The 12,228-nt window shown below is 38.2% G+C and overlaps 1 protein-coding gene across 7 annotated transcripts in view; it reads left to right on the forward strand.

The window, feature by feature from the left end:
• GAPVD1 (GTPase activating protein and VPS9 domains 1) overlaps positions 1–12,228 on the forward strand; it is an 84,206-nt gene that overhangs the window by 52,573 nt on the left and 19,405 nt on the right. For all 7 annotated transcript variants that reach the window (XM_077850667.1, XM_077850670.1, XM_077850668.1 and 4 more), the window contains 7 exons: positions 758–883; positions 1,818–1,991; positions 3,942–4,082; positions 5,412–5,546; positions 6,015–6,134; positions 10,784–10,861; positions 10,988–11,358. In XM_077850667.1, coding sequence (XP_077706793.1) covers positions 758–883; positions 1,818–1,991; positions 3,942–4,082; positions 5,412–5,546; positions 6,015–6,134; positions 10,784–10,861; positions 10,988–11,358 — 1,145 coding nt within the window. The remainder of the gene's footprint in view (positions 1–757; positions 884–1,817; positions 1,992–3,941; positions 4,083–5,411; positions 5,547–6,014; positions 6,135–10,783; positions 10,862–10,987; positions 11,359–12,228) is intronic.

Consider the following 12,228-nt stretch of genomic DNA (forward strand, 5'->3'; position numbering starts at 1 on the left):
GGTCGCCTGGGTGGCTCAGTGGGTTAAGCATCTGACTCTTGCTCTCAGCTCAGGTCTTGATCTCAGGGGTCGTTAGATCGAGCCCTGCATTGGACTCTGCACTGAGCATGGAGCCTTCTTAAGATTCTCTCCCTCTCCTTCTTTCCTTCCCCCTACCTAATAGCAATTTAAAAAAAATTTTAAAAGCACCTTAATAAAAATAAATACATAAATAAAAGCACCTTGGGACACCTGGGTGGCTCAGTAGGTTAAGCATTCCACTCTTGATTTCCACTCGAGTCATGATCCTCAAGGTTGTAGGATCAAGCCCTGTATCTGGCTCTGTGCTCAACAAGGAATCTGCTTGAGATTCTCTCTCCCTCTGCCTTTCTCTGTGTCCTCTGCTTACACATACTCTCTAAAATAAATAAATACATTTTTTTGTCTTTAAAGATTTTTATATACTTATTCATGAAAGACACAAAGAGAGAGACACAGGCAGAAAGAGAAGCGGGCTCCATGCAGGGAGCCCGATGTGGGACTCGATCCCGGCACTCCAGGATCATGCCCTGGGCGGAAGGCAGATGCTCAACCACTGAGCAACCCAGGAGTCCCAATAAATACATTTAAATAAACAAATAAATAAATGTACCTTTCTCAGTCTTTTTTTTTTTTTTTTTTTTTACCTTAATCAGTCTTAGTCTATTATCAGGACATGAAAAGTTACATGGTGGCTCATGATTTAAAAAGTTCACTCACAGTATAAACATTTCTCTAGGTCCCTCAAATCGCTCCAATTCAGTATCCTCTCTAGACCTGGAAGGAGAATCTGTATCAGAACTTGGAGCTGGACCTTCTGGGAGTAATGGAGTTGAAGCTCTACAGCTATTAGAGCATGAGCAAGGTAAAGTGAAGTTGAACACAGTTGCTTAAGTAGCAAAGAATTTACCTGGCTGTGTTCCATGTAGGTTGACTGTGTTTAGTAAAAGAATAACTTTAAGTTGATTATATAATGACCATCAAACTTGCACTTTTTTTTTCAAACTTGCATTTATTCATAGTTCTTTCCATTCTTAAAAAAATGTTTAGTTGGTAAATGAATTTTTTAGGCTGAAGTTACATAGAATAATTAAAATAAATTGCTTGAATCCTGTAATATTTGGCATTTCAGTTCTGTAATACTGAACTTTTCAGGGATACAAAGATAAATACTTGAGGTTAAAGGTACTTAGAATAGGGAGAGGAAGGTAGACAAATGACTAGAAGTGTTACAGAAGTGCCTTGGCAGTTCTGAATAAGAGATACATGTGGTTGGAAGTATAGGGAAAAACTTAGTGGAAGAAAATGCTAGCCTTAAAGCGGGGGGACAGGTGGTTCAGTGAGGAGTTGGCTGCTCTAGGATGATCTTCACGCCATCCCATGTGGTCCCTCATTCACCAGCAGGCTAGCTTAAGCTTTGTTCTCATGACAGAAGGTGAAAAAGAGAGCAGAAATTTTGTAAGGTCTCTTGAGGCCTGGCCTTGAAACTTCCTCGTTTCCTTTTTACTCTTTTGGCCAAAGCAAGTAACAGGGCCTTTGCAAATACACAGATACGGGAATATATCCCAATTTTTTATCAAAGTCACACTGTTGAGGTTGTCCCAGTTAATCTACCAGATGTGAGGGTACATATCCTGAGCTCAGTTCAGAGAGGTAAAGAGTACATCCGTAGGGGAATAATTCAGTGTTTTGGGACTGCTTGCTCAGTATTAATGATAAAATATGTATCTTTAAAGTTGATTAAAAAAATCATAGCTGTGCTGGTACCATTTTTAAGTGCTTAATTCTGTTTTTGGTAGCTACAACACAAGATAATCTTGATGATAAGCTAAGGAAATTTGAAATACGTGACATGATGGGACTAACAGATGACAGAGATATATCAGAAACAGTGAGTGAGACCTGGAGTACGGATGTCTTGGGAAGTGATTTTGACCCTAACATTGATGAAGATCGCTTACAGGAAATTGCAGGTAACTGCTATTTAAATTCTCTGGAAAATTGCTGTTTAGTTATTCATATCCACTTACCCTTCATGGGCAGAGACTTCAGACAGACTGGGAAACTGAGATAACTGTATGTAACAAAGCACTTGTCTTTTTTTATTCTTTATCTAAATATAGGTAGCATTTTCCTTGTCTGCATTTAACTCTCCTTTCCCTGCTAAAAAAGAAACACCAATCTTCTGAATTAGCTTCTTGTTTTCAGGGCATAGTATATATTCTTAGGATATTATTTTGAGATTAAGCACCTTACCTGAAAATAAAAATTCTTATAGATTATAACCACAAAATCTTTCAGAATCGTAAATACTGAGATTCTCTAAAAATTGAAATTAGTGGGGCACTTGGCTGGCTTAGTCAGTAGACCGTGTGACTCTTGATCTGGGGATTGTGAGTTGAAGCCCCATGTGGGGTGTAGAGCCTACTTTTAAAAAAATGAATTTACTTCTGGAGGGATTAATTCAGTTCCAAAGAGTGACTAGTTTTTTTCTTTTTACATATATATATCAAGTTTATTGAACTATAGTTTACATACTTTAAAATTCACCCCCTTTAGGATACTGTGCTATAAGTTCTGGAAGATTTCATAAAGTCTTATAAGCAGCATCTTCATTTTCTCTTTAAATCATGGAATATTTCATGCAAATACAAGGAGAAAAGTGAACTCTGTGTACCTGTCATTCAGCTTCAACTCTTGCATGTACATATGTGGCTGGTTTTGTCCCATCTCTTCTCCCACCAACTAGCCTTTTTACCCTTCCCCTTGTTATGTGTTAGGCAAGTTCCAGACATTATTTTATTTGTAATTATTTTATGATATATCTTTAAAAGGTAACTGTCAGCAGTAACTTTTTGCCAAAAGCTTTTTATGCACCACAGTAGAATTGTTCTTTTGCTAGGGGTAATCCAATGTTGCGAAGCATTCTGAGCTTGAGTGTCTTTAACACAGATGTATAATAATGTTTAATCCTTTCTATTTGTATTTTTAAGTAGTGTAAATAGATTTCTTAATAGATTTTGCATTACTTTGTTTCAGGTGCCAAAGTAGTTAGCAGAATGTTCTGTTTGAGCATTGAGCTGTATTTGCAGTTGAATGCATGCTACAGAGAGGTGTTTTTTTCCTGCAAATATTTTTTTCTTTAAGATTTTATTTATTTATTCATGAGAGACACACAGAGAGAGAAGCAGAGGGAGAGGCAGGCTCCTCTCAGGAAACTCTGGGATCATGGCCCGAGCTGATGGCAGATACTCAACTACTGAGCCACCCAGGTGTCTCTCCTGCAAGCATATTTTATTGCTCTAAATATGTGGCTAATGTGCCAAAAGAAAACATATTTAGCCAGTATAACTTTATGTGGTTAAGTGTCTCTGAGTGTTTTTTTTTTTTTTTTTAATTTTTATTTATTTATGATAGTCACACACACACAGAGAGAGAGAGAGAGGCAGAGACACAGGCAGAGGGAGAAGCAGGCTCCATGCACCGGGAGCCCGACGTGGGATTCGATCCCGGGTCTCCAGGATCGCGCCCTGGGCCAAAGGCAGGCGCTAAACCGCTGCGCCACCCAGGGATCCCTCTGAGTGTTTTTAATCCCTGTAAATACTATGTATTTTAGATATTTAGGAACACATATGAAAGTGTGCTATAAAACCAAGATGAAAGCTAATTGAAATGACTTGACCTAATGATGTGTTTTCTCTATGGAGAGTCCTAGGTGACTAGGAGGAAACTAAGAAAAAGGAGCTTGTGTGATTATGACCAAAGTGGGAAATTTGTGTTTTTAATGGTGCTATTGATTGAAATTACTTACCTTGGCTTCCTTCTTGTGGGTAGAGATTACTTTAGTATTTGGCTCTTCTCCATTATCACTGCTCTTTCCATCAGGATCTTCATTAACCTTTTGCTCCCCACTGGTTATACAGGTGCAGCAGCAGAAAACATGTTAGGCAGTTTACTATGCCTGCCAGGTTCGGGGTCAGTGCTTCTTGACCCCTGCACTGGTTCTACCATATCAGAGACAACAAGCGAAGCTTGGAGTGTAGAGGTATTGCCAAGTGACTCAGGTTAGTATGCCGCCATTGTTTGCTTTTTGATTTTCACGGAAGTTTTATTTTTATTTTTTATTTTTTTATTTTTTTTTTATTTTTATTTTTTTAAAAGATTTTATTTTTTTATTTTTTTATGATAGTCACACAGAGAGAGAGAGAGAGAGAGGCAGAGACATAGGCAGAGGGAGAAGCAGGCTCCATGCACTGGGAGCCTGACGTGGGATTCGATCCCGGGTCTCCAGGATCGCGCGCTGGGCCAAAGGCAGGCGCCAAACCGCTGCGCCACCCAGGGATCCCTCACGGAAGTTTTAAATGTATCTTAATTTATATGTTATGTACGTTTTGTCAAGTGTGATGCAACCATATTACTAAGAATTTCAGACGGACAGGTAGGTTAGGGCGTTTTCTGTCCATCAAGAAAAAACAGTTTGGGATGGCATGGGCTAAGATGGCAGGTGCTTTCTTGACTCTGTGTTCAGTTATTTGTAAGCATTTGTTAGCAACTCAGCAGAGCTCTGGTGGGACACTGTGTTTGGTATCTCCCACTAACTCATCATAACATAGGAATAGCAATATAACTTGAGCCCTAAACGGTTGGATGTGTGGTAAGCATGCCTATATTCATCCCAGGAAGAACTTGACCCTCTAAAAGATAGCTAATGTGTTTTTGAAATGTAATGAAATTGAGATTCTGGAGTTCTGAGAATTATTTTGTGCAGGATTATTATAAATCTATAACAAAGTGTTTTGTACTTTTTCTTTTCTTATATATTGCATTTCTACTTTTTTTTCTGACTATAAAGATAAATTTGCTTTCAATTAAATGTCAACTATCAGAATGCAAATTCAAGTAACTGTATGTCTGAATTATATTCTAATTTGATCTACTTGGCTCAAGAATAATTAAGTGATTCTGATATATGTTTTGTAACGTTAATGCACTCAGATGTGCTGACCGTTACATAAGGAGACAGTAGGATTAACTTACTATCTATTGAGTGCCCATTGGAGTTATTTTTTAGGAAATGTTCGGCTTAATATTAAGCTATTTTTGTATTCTCTTATTGAGTTTACTTGTTAACCAACAATGTGTTTTATGAGATTAGTATTCTATGGGCAGAGTTTTCACCTTTGCACAACAGACTGACCTATTTTGGGATAAAAATCACAACCTCAGCTTCTTTAGCGTTCAGTCTAACCAGCTTTGCTAACTGGCCCAGACTTAGAAATCTGTTTACAATGATTTCATTCATGCTCTGGTAGCTTTCCTCATGTGGGTGTCACAAGCTGAAACTGCAGCACGCTAACTGAATCACTAATGTGGCACCTGTGTCTTCTGTTTAGAGGCCCCGGATCTAAAGCAGGAGGAGCGTCTACAAGAGCTGGAGAGCTGTTCTGGACTAGGTAGCACATCTGATGATACGGATGTCAGGGAGGTCAGTTCCCGTCCCAGCACACCAGGCCTCAGTGTTGTGTCGGGTATGTCTGTCTTGTTTTAAGGAATAAGGATTGCAAGGTGTATTCCTACCTCTCCATTTATAAAGTTGATAACAGAGAGATATGTTTTATTTAAGAGTTGAGAAATTTCTAAGAAACAAAATTATTTCTGTGGGACCTTAAATCTATGAGAACCTAACGTGTGGCTTTATAGAGCTTGTTGAGGTCATTGGCAAACTGTGTGTGTTCCCTCTCTAATTCTATCTGTTCTTGGTGGCCTCTACTACTGTATTTAGATACCATATGATACTTGTGCTTATGTTGTAAAATCAAGGTAAGCATATTTATTAGGCAGTAAAGGTTGTGATACCAGACATCTCACATGTATAACACTGGGACATAAAAATTTTGAGAATATTTACATTTCTCCAAACTTCATATACTTTTTATGTGGTTATTCCATTCTTCTTGCTATTGATTTTTTACTGTATTTACTTATTCATTTTAAAGGCATAAGTGCAACCTCCGAGGATATTCCCAATAAGATTGAAGACTTGAGATCTGAGTGCAGTTCTGATTTTGGGGGTAAAGATTCTGTCACTAGTCCAGACATGGATGAAGTAACTCATGGTAAGAAGGGAAATAGAATGACTTAAAATGACTTAAAAATGATCACATTCACATGTTTGCTGGTGATATCAGTTGATATAGCACTTTGGAGCATGATTTGACAGTACGTATATAAAGCCTTGAAGATTCATAAAGCGGGTTGGGGTTGACTGGCTCAGTCAGTTAAGCGTCTGACTCTTGGTCTCAGCCCAGGTCTTGATCTCAGGGTCATGAGTTTAAGCCACTCACTGGGCTCCACACTGGGTGTGGAGTCTACTTAAAAAAAAAAAATTCACAAGCTAAATTTGGTTCAGTTAGTCCAGTTTAGGAATCATTCATCAGGAAATAGTTCCATGTATACAGAAAATCTTATGTTCTTTGTAGCATTTATATTGATGTTCTTCATAACATTTATATTGCAGAAAATGAGAAGCAATCTAAGAATTGAACAAATAGAATTGCTAAGTGAATTTTGATGCACCCATTCATAATTTATGTGGCTGATTTTTGTTGGTTTGGTTTGGTTTTTTGTGTCTGTTTTTTAAAATCCTTTAAAACATATGAAATAAATTGAAACTCTAGAAATACTAGAACATAGTATCTCTTGGAAAACTTATCCTAAAGAATTTCATGTATAAGATAATAAAGCATTAAAAAACGTACCATAGAGAAAGCACAAGAAAGAAATACCAAAATACTAGCCATGGTTTTATGTACCGAGAACTAGGGTTTTAGATACTTTTTCTTTATAAAAAAAAGTTTGTTTCTAAACCAGGGTTTCTCATCCTCAACACTATTGACATTTTGGGCCAAGTAGTTCTTTGTTATGAAGACGTGTTCTGTGCATTAGAGGATATTTAGTGGCATCTCTGGCCTCTACCAGGAACACGGCACCCCCCTTCTTTCCCTGCAGTTGTGACAACCAAAAATGTCTCTGCATATTGCCAAATGATACTTGGGGGACAAAATAGCCCTATTTGAGAACCACTGCTCTAAAAAAGCAATTTTCCAAGGTATAGTTTCCATGGACTACTAAGGGACCTTAAGACTCTTTTGAGGGATGGGGGGTAGTGAGGTCTAGATATTTTCGTAATAGTAAAAGGTTATTGTCCTTTTCACTGTATTGACATTTGCACTGATGGTGCACAAGCAAAGGTGACTAAATTTCCTGGGGTAGACTTTAGCATGAAGCAAAGTAGTGGTACTGAACTGTTAGCAGTCACTATATTCTCATGCAGTAAAAAAGAAAGTTTTACTTATGAATATCTTTCATGTTGCAGTAAAAATTATTTAATTATGTCTCAACCCTGAGTATACACACATCTGTTTAAAATTCTGAAGAAATAGGAAATACCCCTAATACATTTCTCCTGTAGTCAGGAAAAGCATTTAAATGGTTTTTGGAGTTGTGAGCTTAACTAGGTGTTTCTTCTCTTGTTTGTTTTTCATGACACACTTTTACTTGAAAGAACGACAAACTGTAGTTCTTCATATTTGGGTATTTGGCAGGCATTGCTTAAAAATTAACAAAGTGAGCCTATCACTTCAAGGAAAACAACTGGCAGAGGAGTTTGTTGTCAGTGATAAAACTCAGGCTTTCAGATAAAAAATGAGAATTTTGGAAAACTCGTATCCACCTTCATGAGCTTGACAGCTTTCTGATATTTAAAGACTTTTCTGTTGAGATTGGCGGTATTAAGAATGTGATTTTTTGGTATTATATATTGAAATGTGTCAACATGTGGAGGATCTGCATATCTAATTGGACAGCATTTTCCTGGTGATCAATGCATGATATTGGAAAACAGACCAATTAATTGTATTGTAACAGTATAAAAAGTTCATTGATCTGGTTTCAGATTCCAGATTGTAGCTAACCTATACATAACTACTAGTCAAGATTTGGTGTCATATCATAGAAGAATGTCCACAATTATTTGAGAAGGCTATTAAAATATCTTCCCTTGTCCAACTGCATATCTGTGTGAGGCCAGCTTTATATACTTCAATCAAAATATGTATTGCAACAGATAGAAAGCAGAAGTTCATATGAGAATCCAGCTGGATTCTATTAGGCCATACCTTAAAGAGAATTTGAAAAAATGTAAAACAGTGTCATCTACTAGATGTTACTATTCTTTTTTGGAAAATACTTATTTTTTCATTTAAATGGGTTATTTGTATTACCATTTAACAGATATGTTTAAATGAGTTAATATATAAATATATATTTGTTTTCAGCTCAATTTATGATATGGTAAATATCAATAGATAAAACCAACATAATGGTCCTTTGGGGCAATAATTTTTAAGAATGTAAAAGTGTCCTAAGATCAAACTTTTATTTTATTTATTTTTTTAAAGGAGATGCAACCTCACTTTGTTTTTCTTTTTTTTTTTTTTTAATTTTTATTTATTTATTCATGAGAGAGAGAGAGGCAGAGACACAGGTAGAAGGAAAAGCAGACTCCATGCAGGGAGCTTGACGTGGGACTTGATCCTGGGTCTCCAGGATCAGGCCCTGGGCTGAAGGCGGCGCTAAACCGCTGAGCCACCCGGGCTGCCCAAGACCAAAATTTTATTTTATTTTTTTAAAAATATTGTATTTATTTATTCCTGAGAGAGAGAGAGAGGCAGAGACACAGGCATAGGGAGAAGCAGGCTCCATGCAGTGAGCCCGACATGGGACTCAATCCCAGGTCTCCAGGATCAGGCCCTGGGCTGAAGGCCACATTAAACCGCTGAGCCACCAGGGCTGCCCAAGACCAAAATTTTAGAACAGATATTCTAAGCTGTCTTTCATAATAATATACTATTTTTATAATTTTAATAGAGGAAGGTAAATATAAAACCTAGAACAAAAGAAAAATCAAAAACCATAAAATCAGAGTAGCATTAGCATTAAAGAGCTCAGACTCAAAAAGTTTAGAGTTACTTTAATTTACTTTAATTTAGAGTTTACTTTAATTTTTTATTTTTTAAATTGTTTTTAGAGAGATAGTCCTAGTGGGGTTGTGTGTGGAGAGGCTGGGGAGAGGCAAAGGGAGAAGGAGAGAGAGAGAATCTTAAGTAGGGCTCGATCTCAGCCCTGAGATCATGACCTGAGCCAAAATCAAGAGTTGGATGCTTCACCAACTTGGTGGGCTAAACCACCCAAGCACCCCTAGGGGAACAATTTCTTTTATATATTTGAAAGTTTTAGCCTCTGCATACTTATCTGTTTTGATATTTCTGATTTTGGTTGTGTGGACATGCTTAGAGGAGTCATATGAACTCCGTAGCTGAGAATAGTTCAAGTCTGTTTTGTGGTATAATGTAATATTATTCATTTTTTTAAGGAGTACTTTTTTTTTTAAAGAAACTTTTTTTTTAAAGATTTTATCTATTTATTCATGAGAGACACAGAGAGAGAGAGAGAGAGGCAGAGACACAGGCAGAGGGAGAAGCAGGCTCCATGCAGGGAGCCCGACGTGGGACTCGATCCCAGGACTCCAGGATCACGCCCTGGGCTGAAGGCGGCACTAAACCGCTGAGCCACCGGGCTTTTAAAGAGTACTTTTATTTATTGTCATTTTTATCTATTGTCAATTTATTGTCATTTTCTGAGAGCTGTATAAGAATTTCAGATTTCACAACTTTCTATTTATACTCCTTCTAGGTAATATTGCCCTTATTAATATTAGTTTTTACCCTTATTTTTATAGGTGGAAGGAAGGGCAGTTGTGACATTCTGAAAATTTTGATAATTTACATCTATTGACTCTACTCTTTGCATTAACTATAATACAGTTTGGTCTTTTTTTTTTTTTTTTTTTTAATGTTTATTTATTTATGATAGTCACAGAGAGAGAAAGAGAGAGAGGCAGAGACACAGGCAGAGGGAGAAGCAGGCTCCATGCACCGGGAGCCCGACGTGGGATTCGATCCCGGGTCTCCAGGATCGCGCCCTGGGCCAAAGGCAGGCGCCAAACCCCTGCGCCACCCAGGGATCCCTACAGTTTGGTCTTAAATGTAATTAACATGTGGATGCTAGACCACTTAAATGTCATTAAAATCCCTGTATGTAGATAAAAACATACCATGAATTTGAAGTAATCAGAATATGGTATTTATTAGGTTCTCTTTTTTTCTGCTATACCCCTCAAGTTCTGTTGATCAGAAAAGGAAAGCTGTGGAAATGCCTGGGTTGGTTGAGCTTCTTCTGACTCTTGATTTCTGCTCAGGTCATGTTCTCAGGGTCCTGAGATTCAGCTCCATGTCATCAGACTCTGGGCTCAGCAGGGAATCTGCTTGAGATTCTGTCTCCCCCTCCCTGTTCCCCACTGTGTGCTCTCTCTCTCTCTCTTTCTCAAATAATAAACCTTTATTTTTTTTAAAGGTTTTATTTATTTATTCATGAGAGACACACAGAGAGAGAGGCAGACACAGACAGAGGGAGAAGCAGGCTCCACACAGGGAGCCTGATGTGGGACTTGATCCCAGGTCTCCAGGATCACGCCCTGGGCCAAAGGCAGGCGCCAAACCGCTGAGCCATCCAGGGATCCCATAAACCTTTAAAAAAAAAAAAGGAAAGGAAAACTGTGGAAGAATGCTAGAACCTTTTTCATTGTGTAGAAACTCTTATTGATGACAGTTCTGATTTAGTCTTACAGTTTGCCCGTTTGTTTTAGGCGCCCACCAGCTGACCTCTCCTCCTTCTCAATCAGAGTCTCTACTTGCCATGTTTGATCCACTGTCTTCACATGAAGGTAAACTAGTCAAATCAGCTTTTTGACTCTTACCCTGGGCAGAAGAACAGAACCAAAACCCTTTGTTTATGCCATTGTTGGATCAGTTGTATCTCAGTTGCTAACATTTTTTTTCCTGTGTTCTAGGGGCTTCTGCTGTGGTAAGGCCAAAGGTTCACTATGCCAGGCCATCACATCCACCACCAGATCCCCCAATTCTGGAAGGAGCTGTGGGAGGAAATGAGGCCAGGTTGCCAAACTTTGGTTCCCATGTTTTAACTCCAGCTGAAATGGAGGCATTCAAGCAAAGGCATTCATACCCTGAGAGATTAGTTCGCAGCAGGAGCTCTGATATAGTATCATCTGTCCGGCGACCTATGAGTGATCCCAGCTGGAACCGTCGCCCAGGGAACGAAGAGCGAGAACTCCCTCCAGCTGCAGCCATTGGTGCTACTTCTTTGGTGGCTGCACCTCATTCATCATCTTCATCCCCGAGTAAGGACTCCTCAAGAGGAGAGGTATGGGACACAGGCCATCTAGAAGAATTTTGCTAATTGTGGTCAGCTTTAGTGTTCTATCTGCCTGGTTCTCTTAATATCTGAAGTTAACACAGTATATATAAATCTAAGAGTAAGGATGGACAGTAGTCATGATTAAAGATGATCTGTCAGTGTAGTTTGTCCACAACTTGGGAAACTTGTACGGTTTTGGTTTTGTAGTAATATATTTTGCATTTTTATGACACTTTGAACTTTTCTCCAAGCAGTTTTATATCTAATTTCATTTAAACTTCACAGTTCCCTTCTGAGATGAGAAATTAAGTGATTTGTCTAATGTCACTTGATAAGCTAGTAAAGGAACTATGGGCTGTTTGACATGTGATCTCAACTCATTATAATTGGTGATCGAAACATGAACTTTGAAGTTGCTTGGATCTGGGTTTGAGTCTCAGCTATGCCACATGCAGGCTATATAACTTTGGGGAGGATAGGGTGATAACTTTTTTTAGCCCTTTATTTCTCATCTATAAAAAGGAATTAATAGTAGTGTTTATCTCCTAAGGCTATTGTGAAGTTTAAATGAAATAAATATCCTTATGCTCAGTATTTGGCACACACCCCATTCTTAATTTTATTATTACTACTACTGTTGTCGTCTCTGCTAACCCCCTAGACTTCATGTGCATTGCACTTACTCCTTCCATAAGTATTTATTGAGTGCCTACTCTATGCTAGGCTCTGTATTAAGGTTTTGATTTACTAACAGTAGTAAGATAGCACTTGCTCTCAAGCCAATCAAGTCTGGTGCTTAAAAGGTACACTTCCATGTTTCAGAAATTGCCTGTACAGCAATAAGAATAGTTTTGCTTTTAAGACAAACAAGAGTGG

Source organism: Canis aureus, chromosome 16 (genome assembly GCF_053574225.1).
Source record: "Canis aureus isolate CA01 chromosome 16, VMU_Caureus_v.1.0, whole genome shotgun sequence".
Classification (NCBI taxonomy): Eukaryota; Metazoa; Chordata; class Mammalia; order Carnivora; family Canidae; genus Canis; species Canis aureus.